This window comes from Scomber japonicus, chromosome 7 (genome assembly GCF_027409825.1).
Source record: "Scomber japonicus isolate fScoJap1 chromosome 7, fScoJap1.pri, whole genome shotgun sequence".
In the NCBI taxonomy this organism is placed as follows: Eukaryota; Metazoa; Chordata; class Actinopteri; order Scombriformes; family Scombridae; genus Scomber; species Scomber japonicus.
In genome coordinates this window covers 15,327,302-15,348,219 of record NC_070584.1, presented here as the reverse complement: position 1 = coordinate 15,348,219, position 20,918 = coordinate 15,327,302, and the positions used below count along the sequence as shown (strand labels likewise).

The following is a 20,918-nucleotide window of genomic DNA, read 5'->3' as shown; positions in this document are numbered from 1 at the left end:
ATTCGATTTTTATCCGTATTGAACTTTGTATGAAGTGAATTGATAAATAAGAACAATTTATAGCAATATTTGTATAAGCATCACTTTACTTTTAGTGCCGAAAACTTTTGCAAAATTAAGAAAGCTGGAATGACCCCAAGCTGGAATCCTTGTTAAGATAATGAATAAGATGGTTCAACTATAAACATATGTTATATGCATCAATAACAAAAACTGGATCTCAGACTTTGAAACTAACACCAACGCCAACAAACACTGCAGCTGCTCCAATAATTACAGAACCACCACAGCATGTATGAGACCTCCCATTATTGGCCGTGTGTGAACCGTGTTCAGTCTAGCAGTTGAGACTAACAGCGATGAAGACTCAGCCACGCTCGCTGTAATCGAGCTGTCATTCCCGCAGACAGCTGAGGAGAACATCCCAGCATAAATCTACACACACCATCAAACAGGTCTCAGACTTATCCTAAATCTGAACCTATCCACCGTGTGCCTGCGCATATCTTTATTTGATCTGGGTCTTATCCAGTCCTCACATCGGATGATGACTTCTGAGGCTGGCATGTTGGAACTGGCTGCTTCAATCAAAGGCATCGGGGAGGTGCGAAGGGCGGGGGGGGGGGGGGGGGTTCTTTTCTTTTTTTTCTTTTTTTTACCTCTGTCTTTTTCATTTGATGATCAGGGTGACTTGTTGATGTGTCCTCCTTTGTCCTGTCGCCTCGCGTGACATCAGCACTGACATGATTACAGCTAATGGCTGTCGCAGGGACCGGGTCGCAGGGAACGCTCCAACACTATATTTAGATGTGACTTTTTACTTCACTGCCTCTTCTCTGATTCAGAAAGCAGAGATTTTGGCTAGATGCGTCTGTGGAGTTCCGAATAAGTTTGACCTCCTCCTGTCAATTGACACTTTGTCAAGCCGTGAAAACTCTCCTACTTAATGTCGGCAGATGATGACGATGGTAACGATGATAGTGGTGGCAGTCATGTTGATGAAGATGGTAATGGTGGGAGAGATGATGACAATGGAGGTGGTACTGATGATGATGATGAAGGTGGAGGCAACGATGAGGACTGAAGTAATGATGAAAATGATGACATCGCCATTGGTGAAAGTGGAGATAATGATGGTGAACGGGGGATAGAAGTCACCAGGTGTCAGCACTTTAGAAGGAAGACTGTCCCACTGTCTAACTAGGTCTGACTCCCTGCTCCTCTCCTCTTCCTCTCTCCCCAGTTTGAAGCTCGAGTGTGACAAGTTGGCCAGTGAGAAGTCAGAGATGCAGCGTCATTATATCATGGTGAGTGAATCCATGTGTATGTGTCTGTGTGTTTGTGTATCCTTTAAATGTAATTATGTTTTAGCAATGAAATATTTTATTTTTGTGTAAATTCCCTTTTTCATTGTTGTTAAAAACAACATGACAGATGTTGATGTTTATAGGCAAAGACATTTTCGATTATGTTTTCACCCCCTCTGTGAACTATGACTCTTTCTTTTCTTGTACCTTCTTATTTCTCCGTCTCCCCCTTGCAGTGCCTTCTTTAAACTGTTCTATTAAAAGATGATTTTGGTTCATTACAACTTGGATCTTATTTTCATAGGCTTGGCCATCTGTTCTATGTACTCACAAAATTGTACTTACCAAGTTAATGGTCTTGAAATGTGGCAGCACTGTGAAACACAAGTCAGACTGGGAAGAAAATCCTATGTTTTAGACAAAGCTCCATGTTAGCCAGAAGGGATAGGAATCTTTGAACGGGACACAACATGCTTTTTGTGATTTTTCTGTTGCTTTTATACCTTAAGGATGTCAGATGATTATGTTAAACATGGTCAAAGGTCCAAAACATGAAATGAACATGTTTAAAATGCTCCCTCCAAGTCAAAATCTCAGGATTCATTGTGCTCTCAATGCTTTGTTTGTAATGTAACCTCTACTTCATCCTCCTGATGATATCAGATTGTTCGCACATGCCCACCAACAGCCGCCGGTTCAGCAGCTTTTGTTGCTCCACTCACGTACTTCAGATCAGATTCACACTCATACATGCACAGGTGTGTTTGTCCATTTCAAGTAAAGAACCAGAAAATGAAGTTAAATGTTTTTACTACTGTTTGTTTACGTAGCCTCCCAATCTACAGAGACTGCCTAGACACAGCTTCCAATAAGAACAGAGTGGGCTTATGGATAGGGGGGTCTTAAAGATACAGGAGCTAATAAGACTGTTTCATTTCGAGGCTGAAATGAGGAGCTGTGTTAAAGGCCAGTATAAATAGAATAAAAAAATAAGGAGTTTTTTATGGTAAATCATGCAAAGATAGAGATAGAGTGCTCTGCCGTGCTGTCACTAACATTATGTCCCCCATCAGTAGAGAACACCCTCACTGCTGCAAAGCTAGTTCCAAGGAAACCAAACGCTGAATATACGTAATTACGAAATATGAAAATGAGGCTCCAGTTGAAAAAAATCATGATAATCCTTTTAACATTCAAAGCCTTTTGTTTCTGGAGTTACGAGTGATTCCCTTTTGTTCTTCGTTCCCCCCACCTCTTTCTGTTTCTCCCCCACACACATACGTGTTCACACACAAACATGCACACACAGATGTGCTTGCCCGCTCTCTGCTCCACCTCAGGGCTAATCTCATTGTTGCTGGCCGTGGCTGTGTAGCCGTCTGATGTTTTGCCTCTAATTGATCCTCTGACTGGCTTTAATCTCATCTAATCTGTGCCGCCGCACTGCTCTTTCCACCATCAGCCAGCCAGCAGACACACACACACACATATGCACACACTCACACATGCATTTCCTTTCTCTGTGCTGCAGGCAGGCGTGAATGCACACACACAAACACACACACACACACACACACCCTTACGGAAAAGCAAAATCATTCAAGCAGATGTGATGAAAAGAATGATCACAAAATTCAAAAAATATCTTGTTTAAATTGCATTAATCTGTGACATTGACCAATATATTTTTTTTCTCGAGTATGTAGTGTTTTTAATTACTGTACATTATCCAGGTTAAGGTAATAGCTGAAATAAGCGTTTCCAGAAACCCAGCTTCTCTCCAGCTTACATGATTTCTTTGATGGTCGGGTAAATGTCTGGCAGGATGTTTGGTAGCCTTCAGGCAGATATTATCATCACAAAGTTAGGAATGGAAGATGGAGAGTTTTCATCAGTGTTTGGTATTTGTATTGATCAGTGTGTGTAGAGCACCATAAAGTGCACTGTGGCTTGCAGCTGTTTTGTTTTTGCCCCCCAAAGGTTGTTTTTTTCTATGACTGCTTGTCATGGTCCGTAGTCTGTTTGATTTTTACACACGCTGCTTTGCTAATGCTAAAAGAAACCAGACAAAGCCGTATCCATGGCTGTATGTCTTTTTTTCTGTGTATAATTTAACTCCTTACCCACCTCGTCATGCATGCATTAAAAGCACAAACATTCACTCTAGAAATGACTAAATGCAAATTTGTAGTTTTTTACATTATGTAGATTTTTAATTAACCTGCTCTTTGTTCTCTTACCTGTCAACATCACTGGAAAAGGAAACATGTAGGAGAAAATACAAAGCAGACCAATCATGCCTCTTGTAGTGTTTGCGTTGCCTGCTCAGTAGCTGTGATTACATTTTTTAGTGGATGCACATAAGCTGCGTGTAAGTGAGCCTTGTCAGATTATGCTCATCTATTGTCCCTAACTTTGGGGCTAGCCCCCTTCACTTTTGCAGCAGTTGGGGAAGCAACAGACAAGACATTTCTTGGTCTTGAGAAGCTGCAGCATTTATTAACTGACACACTGTAGTCTGTACTGTACATTTACTGCCAGACTGACAATTTACTGATAATGTTTTCCTGGTCTTCACTCACACTCACCATCATTTTTCTTCTGCACGCTCAACCACAAACTCACTACGCACAAACATTACACACTGCCCTATTCCTTAAAGCAACACGGTACTCACCTGTCACATAGATGTGTTTTGAAGAAAGAGGAGAGGGAGGACTCAAAACAATTCAACAGTAACTAAGGTGTAATCAAGCTCACACAGCATGCTATGAAGATTATTAACAGCCCATTGATATTAATGATCTTGTGAAATTTTAGATGTGGTGCTCATAATTGAATATAAATGAATATATGGGAAACACTTCACTTGATCTATTACATGTTCTGTTGCCTTGTCAATGAAACGGCTTATTAGTCATCTTTGTTAAAACTAAATGGATGAAAGTAGCAAGCCATGCTATATGAGTAATTATGACACCAAACCATCAGAGAGGTGATGCATGGCAGCATTTTGGTTTCAAAACCATAAGTGGAAAATGTGTGGATAAATCTGGTTAGGTTATCAACACATTACAAGTTTGTTCCCATTCGTTCAAACATGATTTTTTAGACAGTAACCGCCCCAACTGGGATTGTGATACTTCCGGACTTTATTTTAGCTGTAATCAGATTGTGCAGATTGGACACTTGCTGTAGCTTGGGTTATCTAATCTTTGAAAAGCAATTTTATTTATATTTTTCTCAGAAATATATTTTTCCCAGAAATACAAAGGGTTTTTGTTCAGTTGAAACCGTCATTTAGTTCAAAATGTTGCAATAAAATTGAACTATGAATCCAATATAGCTTACCCCTCCTCCTCCTCCTCCTTCTTCACCTCCACCCGCTCCCTTATAGACACACACACACACACACACAATCACCATGCAGGTGCAAACACAAACACATACAGACACACCATGCACATACACACGCACACTTTCAATCGCACTTCCACTCCATCAGTGGCAGGCCTGGCCATGTATCCCCACTACGCACCCCCCAACCCCCCCCCCCCCCCCCCAACTTCTCCTCTAATAGCATATCGGGTTGCCCTACTCCCCCAGCCAGCGGCAGCACCTCCATTTCCCCAGCGCTGTAATTACTTTAGGGAGTTTCCACGTGGGCCTGAGCAGCTACAGAGAAAAAGAGAAAGAGAATATGTGCGTGTTTGTGTGTGTATGTGGGTACGAATGACTTAAGTCACTTTCAGGGACACAAGCCAGTCTTATGACCAGTTGATTGGGGACGGCTTGTCCAACTGTGAACAAAAGCCATGTCCTTGATTGATAATACGCTAATTCTTGGGTCAGTGGTTAAGGTTAGGGTAAGGGAAAGGGAAAGTCTCCAGGAAATAAATCTAAGTCTATGTAAATACCCCAAAAGTGATGTAAGTAAACCTGTGTGTGTGTGTGTGTCTGTGTGTCTGTGTGTCTGTGTGTGTGTTGTTTGTTTTCCAGCGACAGAGCCAGTCCCCCTGCAGACAGTGGGTGATTAACAGGGTTGACGCCTAGAGGGTGGCCCTCTCATTAACACTGAAGACACACACACACACACACACACACACACACACACACACACACACACACACACACACACAGAAACTCTTTCTCTACTGTCTCTCCTTTTCTCTCTCAGTTCCTTTCTCTCATCTGTAGCAGTGTGTCTTCTCTGTGTATGTGTGTATGCAGGCGTGTTTATGTGTGAATAATGTTTGTAGAATAAAATCTGGGATCTTGGGAGTCTTTAAAATGTAAAAAGATGTTTCTCTTATTTTCAGCCTGAGCCTTATTATCTAGTTTGTTGCATCGTAATGATTGAAAATCTTCAAAATTGCACAGTTGTAGTTTGCAGGGAGCTCTAGCTCTGGGAATTAGCTCATTTTTTTACTATGATTATTATGTGTTATGAGATTTTTTTTTTTAATAAATGTGAATTTTGATCCACAATTTTATTGTCATAATGAACATCACAGAGCAATTACTAAATCAGTCATCATTTCCAAAATATTTGAGATGGCTGCTGAAAAAGATTTTCAGTCTGACTTCCTATTAAAGTATAATGAACATCAACTACACAGTGCATATGATTGGACATGGAGATCATTATCCCTGTTTTCACTTTAATTCATCCCGACTTGTCACTGTGACATTGCAACTGACAATATTGTGGAAATGAAAAATGTGGACATGCAGATCTCACTGCAGCTTGAGTGTTACTGTGTTGAAAGGATGCGTTGTTACATTTTTGGGCACGCTCCAACACTCTGCTTTAACTGAAAGACTTAAGCATACACTGAGTGAGATTGCGAATAATTGTAATGCTAGTTGCACAGGAAGTGTTAGCCTGGATCTGGGTGGTGCAGGAATTTGATGTCTTTGTTCTAAGTTGTCCAATAGTCTCCGAAATCTTCTCATAAGCGCAAGATTAAATGTTCTCTCTCTCCTCTCTCTTCCTTTCCAGTACTATGAGATGTCCTATGGGCTCAATATTGAGATGCACAAACAGGTGAGTCTACATTTAAACTCCTTTATTTCCATCACATAGTGTATAAAACTGCTGCATGTGAATGAATAACAGATTGTAAAGGATACTGGAACAGACATACAGTATATGCTTATGGAGCCAGGCCAAAAAACTTACTTGGCAATCTTGTGTTAAAATATGTGGTCAAATTTTCCATATAGAGATATAATGGTGCACACATTTATACAAATATTACATGCAGGAAGTTAAAACAGTTTATTATCAACCAAACCCTCCAGTTCACAAGAATGAAGCTGTTAGTGATTTTTTTATGATTTAGTAATCGAGCAGCACAGCAAAGTGTTAGGTGATGTTTTCTTTTAATAACCTTTATTTTTCTGAACATATAAGCACAGACATCTCCCAGATAATTTAATCATATTCTAGGGTTATTTTATGTATGTCGTTGAAAAAATATTTTAAATGTACTTTATTTTATATTACGTTTTTATTGGGAAGGGCTCCAAATACTGGGGTGCTCATGAGCTTCAACAGCTGTGACTGTGGCTGTGGTCTATAACCAAAATGTTGCTGTTTCAGTAAATGTTGAACTGACAATGAGTGGGAGTTCCTCTTCTGCATCACTTCCTATGTTTATGCATACCAGGTGTGCATTAGATAACACCCACTATGGACGATCCAGCAAGAGGGGAAAAAAACTGTAGCAAAGTCAGAGCAGTATTTTGTGCAATTGATCCAGAATTCAAAATAAAATTGATTCAAGCTACTGAATATAAATAAATATTTAGAGGTTTTTTCTTTTCAAACTCCACATCTAACTTCTGTCCACCATTAGTAGTGTGGATAACATAGTTTCCAACTTCGTGACTGAAAGTAGTCTCAAGGACTTTGAGTCTTTCGTTGCAGTTCGCAATCTGTTTTGCGGCCATTGAAACCTTGGAGCTGCTTCAGCTGCCAGTCATTTAAAGCATATACAAAAGAAAAGAGAAGAAGAATAAGACCTCCAGAACCTTGAACATCCAAAATAACTCCTCAAACGTTGTTGCTCTGTGGATGTAGACACAGTTGTGCACTCTCATCCCCTTTCCCCCACTGTGCACCTGCAGCTCACTGATTGGCAGGTGTGAATTGTAGAGATAATCTCCCATCACTTTGGGAGTGTTCAGAGACATTTGAATGATGTCACCTGAGGCTGTGTGAAAATGCAGGTGCCAAATAAGTTCTCCTTATACACAGTATTCCTATTTTGGGAGTATGAAAATGTATTTTAAGCAAGACTGCACTGAAATCCATTCCACGTTTAGTCCCTGTATAGCTTCAACCACTCATTTAATACATATAATCTTTAGTTACAGCAGTAATATCTAGTTGACAATCAGTTAATTTATGCATTTATCTGCAATAAAACATAGCTAGCAATCGCCAAAATCCAGTGAAGTCCGTGCAGCTAGAATAAGCTGGGCATTTAGAAAGAGAAAAGAAAACATAGCCTTCAGCGGACAGAGCAGGGGTGAGAAGCCTGTGCTCATACATCAGTTTGTGTGGCTGAAGCTGGGGGAGTAATTTATGCTCGGGCTGTAGGAGGGAGAGAGCGATGGGCCTCCGAAGGGCCAGCCCTTATCAGTGACCTCGTCTGGCGCTGCCCGTCCGCACACAAACACACACACACACTGTCTTATGATTGACGGCGCTCACTGACAGCCATATTGGAAGAGGCGAGTAGGCTTTGACAAATGGACACACAGGCGTGCACTAACACACACACAAGTGGCAGCCTCTGTGATTTAAAGACCTTCACGTATACGCACCCACACATACTCTGAAGTAGGAAGCACAAGACGGGCACGGTGATGCATGCAGGTCCAACACACACACACACATATTAAGCCTTATGTGTGCAATTCATCACACCCTTTTCCTTTATCTGACAGGGATGAAATTCACAGTCACAAGTGGGGTTGTGTGTGTGTGTGTGTGTGTGTGTGTGTGTGTTTGTGTGTGTGCGTGCGTGCGTGCCTGTGCGTGTGTGTTTGTGTGTGTGTGTGCGTGCGTGTGCGTGTGTGTAGGAGTCTGTGTGACATTTTAAATTTGCTCCCCTATTCCTATTGGCTGCCTGCAATTTTTTTTTTTTACATTTTCACGTGTGAGTGTGGTTTGAGCCTGCCAGCACAAGCATTAGTGTGTGTGTGCATGTGTGTCCCTCTGTCAGCCTCTGTGTGTGTGTGTGTGTGTGTGTGTGTGTGTGTGTGTGTGTGTGTGTGTGCGTGTGCGTGTGCGTGTGCGTGTGTGTGTGCGTGCGTGTGTGTGTGTGTGTGTTACTGGCCTGTTCATAAGCAGCTGTGTGTTTTCGTTCATGTGTGCTCTTGTTATCCTGTGTGTGTGTGTGTGTGTGTGTGTGTGTGTGTGTGTGTTGTGTACGTGTGTGCTGTCTTTGTGCACTGTGTGAGTGGGTGCAGAGAGTCGCTAGTTCCATTAGAGAGTTGAAATTGAAGGGGATGTGTGGAAACGAGTGTCGAGGAGCATTCATGTCGAGGCCTATTGTGCAGCGCCAGTTTCTCCCCCACCCCTCTGCTGCTCCACCTCCTCCTTTTTCCACCTCTGTCTCTATTTCCCTCTCTTTCTTTCTCTCTCGCACTCTCACACATTCAATTGCTCCCTCTTGATCACTCTGTCCTACTCAATTCAAAAAATGCCTCTCCACTCTCTGTTCACTCTCTCTCTCTCTCTTTCCCCCTACCTCCTCTTATCTCTTCTCTCTCTCTATTTCTCTCAGTTTTTTTGGTTGAGGAGAAGCAAGGTTGGGTTGTGGATTGAACTGCGAATATGTTGAATGAAGCCATATTGTTGCTGTTTTCTCTTTGTCTTTCTATTGTTCTGTTTTCTCATTGTATTATTTTTTTTTTGTTTAGTGTAGGTGTTTTCCAATTTGCACAATGCTACAGTGTGGTATTTACCATTAAATAATTAAATAATGTACATTTTCTTACATTCTGTCATTAGGCATAATTTAGAGTAAAGCCAATTCCAAACACATTCATTTATGCTGCAAGGACGTGTGCTCGTAGTTTGACTACCGGTATTTGTTCTTGTCAGCATTAGTTGAAGAAGAAATATTTGTAAACTTTACTTCAGTATCACTAATATATTTTTTCTGTATTCCACTGCAAGTAAAGTCCTGCATTCAAAATTTTAGTGAAAGTACAGAAGGGTTAAAAGATGAATGTACACGAAACAAAAAGAACAAATTGCTGAATTGCCCTTTTCCATGTACTATTATATATTATTGGATTATCATTGTAAGATATGGTATTATGCTGTATTACTTATTATTATCACAGTAAAAAGTACAGATTTCCCTTTAAAACATTTTGAAGTAGAAGTATACAGTAGCATAAAGTATACATACTGGACTTTAAGGGGGTACTTTAATGATTATTTTCCAACACTGCACATCAGACTTTATGTGTAATGCAGCTGTGATAGCATAAATCTAAATGTATCTTTTAAATGTGCAAGGAAGGTGTGTTTTTAGGTCTTTAATCTTTTTGAGATATATATGTTGTTTTTTTTTGCAGATGAACAGGTATCATGTTGTGGTATATTATAGGAAACAGTAATACAAGATGCTCAAATACGGAAACTTGCACAAGGACAAAACCAGGGCGCCTTGAGGAAGTCAATAAAAAGTTCAGGCTTGTTTAGGCTGCCTGCCATGCTTCCTAGAAAGGCATTTTTAATCATGTGGACATATTTTTGTCTCCGTATTTGTTCTCCTCCTTTTTTAAGTATCTTGTACCAGGCTACATTTTGAAATTACAAAAGATGAAGCATTTTTAAATAGGCAGAAAAAAGACATCTGTAATAGAACATATTTAGTCTGTTGCTGATCTTTGATACGTCTGTCTAGTCTCGCAGCCCAGTTTATATGTTAAGTATGTTTTATTCCTGTCAGTGAATGTGTGCTGCTGTAGCACTTGAGGAAAACTATAAAGAAGTGGAGTAAAATGTAGTAAAAAGAGAGGACAAAAGAGAGAGATGACAGAAGCAGGTAGATGGCATAAAGGGTACTGAAAAAGAGGAAGAATTGTTAGCATGGAGTAAGTCCCACAGAGACATTTTAGAGAGACATTTTAAAGATGTCAGGCAGTGTGTATGTGTAATGATGAGCAGATCGGAGTGAAGCGCTTGATGGGGAGCTGTGCTCTGCATGCTTAATGACTGTTAGGAGGGCCCCTCTCTCCTCATCGCAACGAATTAGGCTCTAACACAATTACTGCTGCTCTGCATATCTCAGACGGATTGGATGATTACCAACCAAATGTGATAATAGACCTGCGTGTGAGAAAGATAGGGAGTGTGCATGACGGAGAAAGGAAAGTGTGTGTGTTTGCATGAATGATTTCTACTTTGGGAGTGTGCGCGTGTGCTTATAATTGCATGTGCATCCGAGAGTTTTGAAAAAGAGTATTAAGTACAAGCAACTTAATTAATGAGGTAAATAAAGAAATGATGATATGCGTGTGTATGTAGCCTCTTTCATACATAGTTCCTGGTAAATTACTGGGATGACCTTTCAGGCACCGCTCATGATTTTCACTATTGACACACACATACACACACACACACACACAAGTAGCTACATTCAAGAACATTTGCGTCTCGTGCCTTTTCACTCACCATGTCAATGCCAGAATAGATGGGGAAAGGAACAGTCCAACAGATGGCAGTAATGCAACACTTATGGTTGCCAGCTGCCATAAAACTCAGGCCGCGAAAGACGTCTCACACACATTGTTTGTTTCAGGAACATGGTGAATTTGGAGCTGTTTTTGTCCAGTGCCAATGTTCTTGTAATGTATTTAATATTCAACAGGTTTGTGAACCAAGAAATGTTTTTTTTGTGATCTACTTGAATCAGAACCGTAAACAAGTCAAATAATGAATCAGTGGAGTGATTGGTGTGCTTGTTCCATGTACTTGTCCCTGTGATTGATACTGCTGTCATTCACACCACAGTCATACCAGCGTTGCCTCAAAATGTTTCTAGGTCTTGAGGTCGGAAATTGGTGCTACAGATTTACCTGAATATTGATCCCTGCTCACATTCACACAACCCCATGCAGGAAATGTTCCTCAACATTTCAGGAAAAGACTGGTTGTGTGGGTCTTATTGTGCAATATATGTGTGGCCTAGTTTGAGAAGGTCATAGCAGATGTTTTCCATACAGATGGAGAGTATGGTTTGAGTTTTCATATGACGGTTTGAAGGTGATGTTCTGTATTTTTCCCATTGCAAACAAATCCAGTGAAAAGACAAAGCAATGAATTGAGGCTACTATCAAGTATTGTTTGTGAAGCCAAAGCCTGATGTAGCTTATTCCTCTGTGCCATAGAACTTCATTGTAGTCCTAATGCTGTTGTAGTCCAACTGAAATTGAATTGTTCATGACGTGTAGCTTAAGTTCTTTGCTTATTTTGTCTCCATTCAATACAGTTCATCACCGATAGCCTGCCAGCTAATGTCAATAATCAACAAATGTTGCACTTTAAAGCTGTGAACAGATTTAAATTAAAGATTACCACAGCATCTCTACTACAGTACTTGCAGTTGTTGGATCAGCTGATTTAATGTCGTATTTATCAATTCATATGCTGCCCACTGCTACGTACCAAGCAGCACACCTGCATGACCAAATAAAGTGTGAAGTAAGGGTGTAACGGTATTTGTATTTGTCCCAAACCATCACGGTTCGGTGCACACAGTCATACTACGAATACGTCTGAGTGAGTTTTTTAAAAAGTCGGGTCCTCACTTTAATCCAGGTGGCGGTAATGAGCCTAAAAGCTGCCAGAAACAGTCATTACAGAAAAAGAAGTAGTTACAAAAAAGGACGAAGAATAAAAGTGATGGAAAGTGTGGAGTTGGAGGAGCCACCAGCTTCATTTAAATCAGCTGTTTGGGAGCACTTTGGCTTCCCAGTACAATACAATGGTGATGGCATGCGGGCATCTATGCGCCCAAATGCCGTAGTAGAGGAGCCCAGCTATTTATTAAAGGTGCTTGAGACATGCTACAGTGTCCCATCCCGTGCGCACATCAGCCAGTCTGTGGTCCCTGCCAATTTACTGTTCAAAATAAATGAAGAAAAGCTAGTCTTTTACATGTGATTTTTTGTTTTCCATTGTACCGAACCCGTACCGAACCGTGACTTGTGTGTACCATTACACCCCTACTGTGAAGTCATTATAGTGTAAATGTCAATCACAGTTTGTACACACCCACACAGTCTTGAGGAAAGGTCTCAACACCTGTGCGGGTGGACTATGGGTGTGTAGGGGCTTCAGAAACACAGCAATCAGCCACTCCATTGCATTGAGAGACATGTTCCATCATTAGCTAGAGCATAGTTTCTGTTGTTTATGTTGAGTCAGTCCCACTTACACTGCCCTGCTGCTGTACATACTCATCACAGCATGACTGAAAGTAGGCTAGTCCTTTCTCAATTTACCACTTACTCCTGTTTGAGTTAGATTTGCTTCAGCATTATTTTGCATTTTTTGAAAACGAAACTATACTACTATATATATACTATACAACTTTTCATAGATTAACAGCTTAAGTAGAGAAGGCAGCCACAGACTGCCACAGTCTAAATCATACATACTTAATAGGCAGGGAGCATTAACAATAAGAGAAACATAAAATTAAATCAATGTTATCCTTAAACTAAATATTTCTCCCTCCACAGGCTGAGATAGTGAAGAGATTGAACGGGATCTGTGCACAAGTCCTCCCCTACCTGTCTCAGGAGGTAAACACACACACACTCAGACACACACTGACAAAAAGACGTCACTAACCCCATGACCCTCAGTCCTATTCCTCACATCCTGGAATGAGATCACCCTCATTCCCACCTCATTACCTCTGCACCTCACTGACCCCTCGCTCGGCATGCCTACCTCCACTTCTCTCCTTCCGTCAATCATCATCACGCGTGTTCTTTTCCACCTCACTTTCACTTTATTCCTCCCTCCCCCAACTTGATTCTCCCCTGCCATATTCAATCTGTCCCTTCCTCCCAGTCTTCCCTTCCCCCTCCCCAATTTGGCCTCCTCCTCTTCGACTCCCCCTCCTTCCCTTTATCCCTCCCCTCTACTCCGCCTCCTCCATCCCACTCTTCCTTTCCTGTCTTCATGTGTATGTGTTTGTGTGTGTCAGCATAATAAATGGTTGTGTGATTCAGATAAGCCATGCTCTTATCTGCCCACCAGGGGGTTGACCTCCACCCATTACAGCACACCAGCCAACCATCTATTCACCAGTGTCACACAAGGCCTTTGTGTGTGTACGTGTGTGCCTGTGCGTGTGCCTGTGCGTGTGCCTGTGCGTATGTCTGTGCGTGTGTCTGTGTGTGTGTGTCTGTGCGTGTGTCTGTGTGTGTGTCTGTGCGTGTGTGTCTGTGTGTGAGTGAGAGACTGGATGAATAGCTGAATGGCCGGAGGGGGATGGATGCATCACCAGAGAGGATTGTCGGGTCTCTGTTGGGACTATTGATATTGATCTAACCTCTCCACCTCTTTCTCTGCCCAAACTCTCCTCCCCTTGTTTCTGTCTCGCTTTCATTGTCTCACTCACTTTCAACCCCTTCACCGCCCCCCACCCTACACCCCCGTTCTTGTCTCCAGCACCAGCAGCAGGTCCTTGCAGCCATAGAGAGGGCCAAGCAGGTCACCCCCCCAGAGATGAACTCCATCATAAGGGTACGATGTTCCAGCCCCCAGCCACGCCTGTGGGTCTGTACTGGCTAGAAAAGTGCAATTATTGATCATTATCATAAATTCTATTGTTTTCTATTGTGGCATTTATTTATTGGCTTATTGTTTGTAAACATCTCTGCTGTGATATTGTAAAATGAGTAAAATTATTGATCACTGAAAAACAAATAAGATTAGCTTGCTAGCTAAAATACTGAATCAGTACGGATGTGACTTTAGCTGGCTAGCCATGATCCTTCATCTCTTTGGCTGTAATGTAAGGTAACTATAATTTATCATTTTACAATGGGTCCAGTGTTAGCTAGACTACCCACTCCATCACTGTGATGCATCATTCATTGTAGCCCCTTTTATACAAAGATAGCGTAATATTGCCTTAAAGCTGACTTTGCTCTTTTTTGTCTACCTTAAACTAAAGAAAGCTGTTATAATGCTGTCCCCATGTGTGATTCTAGATGATTTTAGATAGCATGCTGATTCCCTGTAATCAGAGGTGTGACAATAATGTGTAGGACAATAATGTCTGTGTCTAGTGTGTGCTGTCCCGCCATGCTAGCTCTCCCTTTTACACAGACATTGATCCGGCAGTGTGACTACCTCCACTGCCAGCTAATGGCAGAACAACAATGCCCCCCCCCCCCCCCCCCCCCCCCCAATCATGTATTTGTAGTTTTTATGCAGCAAGGCTGAATAACTGCAAACGCTCCCACCTTGAACAGGCTCTGTAAAACAAGCAAGAGGTGCATTTCTTTTGTCTTTGTGTCTGCTGCTTTAAATGCAGAGGATACTGGTCTGCATTGAAAGGAAGACACACTTTTGTCAGTTTTCTGATTCCTATCATGTTTTCTTTTGATAGATGCTAATATCATAATTACTTATTTACATGTGATATATACACATATATATACATACATACATATACATATACACATATATACAATGGAGCATTTGAGGTCTGATTCAGAACGTAAAGCAGAGCTGTTGATGTTCTATGTGTAGTCTGAACAAACTGGCTGTTTGAAACAGTTTTTGAGAAGTCAGTCAGGATTGTCATAAAATCAACCCACTGATGTGTCATCATGTTGAGTGTGTGCACAGCAGGGAATGATTAAAGTACACAGGTGTGGCAGTAACACTTTGTCTTTCTGTATATTAAAATGAAATGCACGTGCACCCTGAGGGATGTTTTTTATATGTATTTCCATGTGTTTGATTTTATGCCTGTCCTTTGCTGGGGCATCTTTTCTCCCCTCCTGCTCTTGGTTTGCTTTCATCTTGGTGTATAGTAGTTATTTTCTTGAGGATGTATATTTATAATTGTGTCTATTATAAATAACTCATGTCGCCGGTGTCCCGTCTCCTACTGAGCATGTGTTTTAGCTGTGATATGAGCCTTCCATATGTCCCATTGAGCTGGAGCCATTAGCGCTTTGCCTCAGGGGTTATATATTAAACATAGTTGGTAATGTATATTAGGTGTGCAGATTTTGCATTTACTTCAGTTTTTCTGCTTTGCTGTGATTGTGTGCTAAATCTATCCTGCTGTGTCTAAGATGTGCCTGGTTGTCTTCTGTGCAGCAGCAGCTCCAGGCTCACCAGCTGTCTCAGCTCCAGGGTTTGGCCCTGCCCATGACCCCCCTGCCGCTGGGCCTGAGCCAGCCAACCCTCCCCGCCGTCACCACCTCCTCCGGCCTCTTCTCCCTCTCCTCCCTGCTGGCCTCCCAAGCCCAGCTGGCCAAGGAGGAGAAAGCATCGCGTGACGGAGTTGACAGCCACCGCGAGGAGGACGGAGACAAGTCTGATTAGATGTTCTCCCAATTCAGCTCTGTTTTTATCCAGAGACCTGAAACCCCAGATCTGAACCCCTTTGCCTACAGCCTCTCCCCTGGTCTCCCTCTCTGTGATCTTAGCTAACATGGGCTTCAGCCCTATCACCACAGCTTCAGCTACAGACCCTTACTAACTCCCATACTGTACCAGCGTACCTGAAGCCCTGTATGCCCAGCCTCTTATTTGGAGGGCTTAAGCACCTGCCCCTCATGTCCCCTCATGTCAGACTAGTCCTGATTTCATCATATGTACCACATTTCTTTACCTTCTCCTCTTTTTATCACCATCGGGGTGTCTGTTTCTTATATATTTTGTGTCTTTTCTTCAAATACTTTTTTTTGTATGACTTTTTTTTTTTTATCAAGACTACTTTCTATTTCTGTTCCTTCCTGCCTTCCTGGCACTCTGTCTCTCAGTTCTTATTTCTGTTTAGTTTCTGTTTTTTTCCTCCCTGCCTCTCTTCCTTCCACTCTCCCCCAACCCCTGCCTCTGTTCTGAGTAGCTCCTTGTTAAGCAGGACTGATCTGTGAGACTGAACGCACCGTACCATAGGTGTTAAAACAGACTAAATGTTAAACACAGGGATTCTTTGACAAGCTATATATCTTGTCAGACACAATACGGGATTCCTGCAAACTTCTTTTTCCTAAGAAAACGGTCTCACAGAGATCAGTAGTGTTGATATTTTTTGGCAGTTCAGATTGCATGCATCCATTCCAAGCTTCAAATTGGCTGTGAGTTCAGATGATGGTTTGTTATGATCTGAGTTTTGTTTAAGTAATGCCCTCCAAAAGAGAGCAACATCCCTATTGCATTGCTATGTAAAGCTACACTTTCATCCTAACCAAATACTGCTGCTTTAAGCTCCCGAAAAAAAGAAAATCGTTGTAATGAGAAGACATCTCGAGTCAACAAACGAGATTTTGTGTATAATCCTAAATTCATACGGAGAAAGGAAAAGCACCTTCCTAAAGCAAACTTCATGCTGAGAGCTGTCAGACTAGATAACAAACCCACCTTAGTAAGTAATCCCCCCTCTACTTGCGATCCTTGCCTGACCCTGCAAGGTACATTAGATAAATCCACCCAGCACCTTAACTGAAAGGCAACATTTTCATCAGTAGTTAGACAGACCTGAGGCGGCACAGTGTGCAGCAAAAAGAACAGAGATGCCACTTGACTCCTCCACCCTCCCCACCACCCTTTTCATGTTTAATGTGCACTAATATTAGAGCAGACGCAGAGGGGAAAGAGTGTGCATGTTGTGTGTTTGACAGTAGAGGGCAGCATGTGTCTTTGAAGAATCCTTCTGGCCGGGTTCAGGCCCAAGCAAAACAAGGACAGGACAGTGACAGAGTACAGGCTGTGTCACAAGGGGGAATGGCTTATTTATCCACTCTGTGTGTACAAACTTAATATACAGAGACTAGACTTGGGACATTAATCTCTGCATGCGGTCAGTCTGAGTCTCAGTTATTTGTCATGATCCAGCTCTTGAGAAATAGTCTTTGGTCTGTTAAAGGAACATCTCTGCTTGACACAGAAACATAACTGGACCTGGTTTTGATTTGATTTAAATACTGTACGTTACTGTGTGTATTTTAGTTTATTCACATCTGTCACATACCAGACTGACAATACACTATATTGTACAGGTGACGCCTACAGGCAACACTGAGTGGGAAATATCCATGACCTCATAAAATGATATCAGTGTAGATCACTCTGACAAAGCACAAGCAGCCTCCACAGCTGTTTCGATGAATGAAAAAATCCCACTCATACCCACACAGGTGTTTTCAATTTCTGTGTCTGATTAGACCTCTAGTCGGGCGGATAGTGGGTGGCGCTATGCTGGGAATCATGTAATGTCATCAAACTCCTGGCTGTGTCCGAAATAACTCAGGGCACTTCATTTCTTCTTCCTCATATATCAGTTTGAGCCAATCAAAAGAAAATGTATCAGCAACAGTTTTGATTATAAATGAATGATTTGCCACTTTTAAAACAAAAATGCCCCAAAATGTACAGGTTCCAGCCTCTCAGATGTGCTGATTGTCTTGGTCTTCTCTGATATCTTTGTTGTGAAAACAGTCTCACCACATGGTTCATTTTTGTAGCTTTGGATCGTAGCATGCTGTCTTTGTCAGCAGTAAATATCTCTGGGTTTTTTGGGCATTATTTACTTTTTTATGACTTTTATGGACCATGGAAATAATGGACAGAGTAACTGAAGATGATAATGCAGCTTTAATCCCACCATACAATGTGTCACATTTGATAGATGTGAAAATTACAGCCTGTAAACATACCTCAAGGGCTCCTGAAATTTTTAGTGGGCGCTATCGAGCCCCCTTTCCACACTGTAAGCCCGAGACCCATTTCAGAAAACAATATACAACTCTGCAGATGCGTGTGCCAAAGTTTTGAGTTTTCAAGCATCTCTAGCCCCTCATCGACAGCGAATAATACATTGCCATGGCAACAGCATTTGATGAAAACTCAAAAGCATCACCATTTAGCATCATCAAGGTCTTAAGATTTAGCTCACCAAATTTTTGCAGGATTTGGTGAACCTGCTAGGAGTAGTTTTTAAATGTATATGCCCTATAACTTCCTGTTGCCAGCAAGTGGCATTATGACTAAGTATTGACCTTTACATGCCTTCAGACATGTACAGGATATGTTGAAACTTTGAAATTTGGCACGTCACTATGGCAATGACATTCAATGAAAGCTCAAAAGCTTCGTGATGTAGCATTGCAAAAGTCATCAGATGACGACAACCAAATTTGAAGTCACTCTGGTTAATTGTCGAGACATCCAATTAAAGTTGGGGGCTTTACCTTTGAAAATTGTTAGGAGGTTCAAGCCAGTTTGCCACACCAAAACTCAAGACCCATATCAGATATCAATTTTCACATCTTCTGTGCCCCAACATCTCAATAGTGTGTTTTAATTGGAAAAATAAAAATAATAATTATTTTAAATACAACAGGGCCTTCGCACCATTCACCGTTGGGTGCTTGACCCCGAACAAAACCAACAGAGGAGTGAGAGAGATGTCAGTTAAGAGCAGTTTGTACACACCCACACAGGTCTAATCAGACAACACAAATTAAAGTACCCAGGTGGGTGGACTATGGATACGAAGAGGCTTCAGCATGGCCTCATTAAACTTTGTGAAAGCTGAGATGAAGTTCCACACATGTAACTCACTGCAGACTTCAATACACATTTTCAACCAAAACCAATCTTATTTCCAGTAGAGATAGGAAGGCCTTTACCTGACCGCTGTTGGACCACACAGACCACAAAGAGGTTAAGTATTATTTGACTGTTGGTCTAATGGCGGCTTGCGTTTGTCTGATTGTTAATTTGAAAAAAAAAAACCCAGCTTGTTCATGAAAGTTTATACAAACACCCCCACCAACACACATACACACATATACACACACACACTCTCTTTCTTAGCCTCCTCTCTCTGTTTTAATGGATACATTGTGAGTGAATACATATAAAGACTTTCATTCTAAATTAATCAATCCTTATAACGCTTCTCAAAATTATACTAAAGTACATTTTTAGTTTTGAAGTCATTTGCTTAAAAACAGCAGTTGGATGATTTGAAAAATCAAAATTGACAACAGAAATTTAAGAGACAAAAAATACACAAATTGCATATTACGGTGCTCAGAACCCTTCATGTGTCAAAAAGTTAAGATGACTATTGATGACATTGTTTGGATGACTCCGTCAATGATGCCAATTGTTGTGTATGTGTGTGAATACATAAACAAGGTGTGTATAAGCAGTTGTACAGGTCCGGTGGTCGATGATGGTAAACCACAGAGATGTGTCACTGTTCCAACTAAAGCTAATATGTTATACTGCTTGTGAATTTAGCTCACAGCACATCATCCTCTCATTCAGCCACATACTGTATGTATTTAGCTACATACTGTACTTGTTGTAGTGATATTCAGAGCGCATAGACAAAGTGAGACACAAACACATCAGTGCATGTTTGTGGGGGAACCAAGATTAATTTTTTTCAAGTAGCAACTTTTTTTGTAAAGAATGTTTGGTCCAAACTTTCTGTGATCAATGCACTTGTTTTTTTTTTTCCTCTCTATTCTTTGTTTTTAAAATATTAATCAATATGAACTAGAGAACGAGAGTTGCAAAGCTGACGTTATAAACCTACAAATGAAATTCTATGTATTTGTTAAAGTAGTTGGAGGCGCTCACCTCTGTATACAGTTATACATAGAAAGCTTTATGTGTATATGGCTGCATCTTCTCTTGTCTGTCCTGGATGATTCTTGTGCTATTGTGTTACAAAACTGATGTGACACCAGGGGGGAAACTGCAGTACGTTAACCTTTTGCCCTTTGATCCCTTCCCTCTTCTCTGACCCCTCACCCCCCCTCCGTTCCCCTTACTCCCACTCCAAGTCCCACTTCCCCAACTTTTTGCCCCCATAGCGTGAAGCATTGTAAGCGTTTTGAGCTTTGTAAAGGTCTTTTTTTAAATACTTATTTTGTGTATAATGTAAAACCTGAAAGTGTGTACTTTGGCAAAAAAAAAAAAAGTTTTGTGTCTGAAATCATAGCTCCATTTAAACAAAAAAAAACCTATAAAAAGTACAACAGACATTTACTATAAATAATATGAAATGTTCTGCAGTAAGGAAGGACTTCTGGTGCCTTACAAATAAAGTCAATCAAATCATAAGAATCTTCCCTGCTCTTTTTTGACTCCGGAGTAACTATGAGTAGCACTGAGGTTCAAAAGATGGTGGAGCTGATTATGTTTGATTCCTTTTATCAATGTTTATTTCCAGCTATAATGAAGATACACACCAGCACACACTTACTATATGATGCTGAACTTCATAAGGTTTTCCATAGTGAATAAGGCTTTGTTGAGTTTGCTACTGTTGCAGATGTTGATTTCTATTTAGCTCAGCAAGG

General features: G+C 41.2%; 1 protein-coding gene across 2 annotated transcripts in view; it reads left to right on the top strand.

The window, feature by feature from the left end:
- The window catches only part of tle5 (TLE family member 5, transcriptional modulator), a 41,363-nt gene extending 24,600 nt beyond the window's left edge, over positions 1-16,763 (top strand). The window contains exons 3-7 of one of the 2 annotated variants that reach the window (XM_053322217.1): positions 1,244-1,307; positions 6,310-6,354; positions 13,083-13,145; positions 14,023-14,097; positions 15,694-16,763. In XM_053322217.1, the coding sequence (XP_053178192.1) occupies positions 1,244-1,307; positions 6,310-6,354; positions 13,083-13,145; positions 14,023-14,097; positions 15,694-15,918 (472 nt within the window). In that variant the 3' untranslated portion in view covers positions 15,919-16,763. Of the gene's footprint in view, positions 1-1,243; positions 1,308-6,309; positions 6,355-13,082; positions 13,146-14,022; positions 14,098-15,690 lie in introns of both variants that reach the window. The other variant, XM_053322216.1, reaches the window with a different exon arrangement.
- Positions 16,764-20,918: the final 4,155 nt, after the last annotated feature.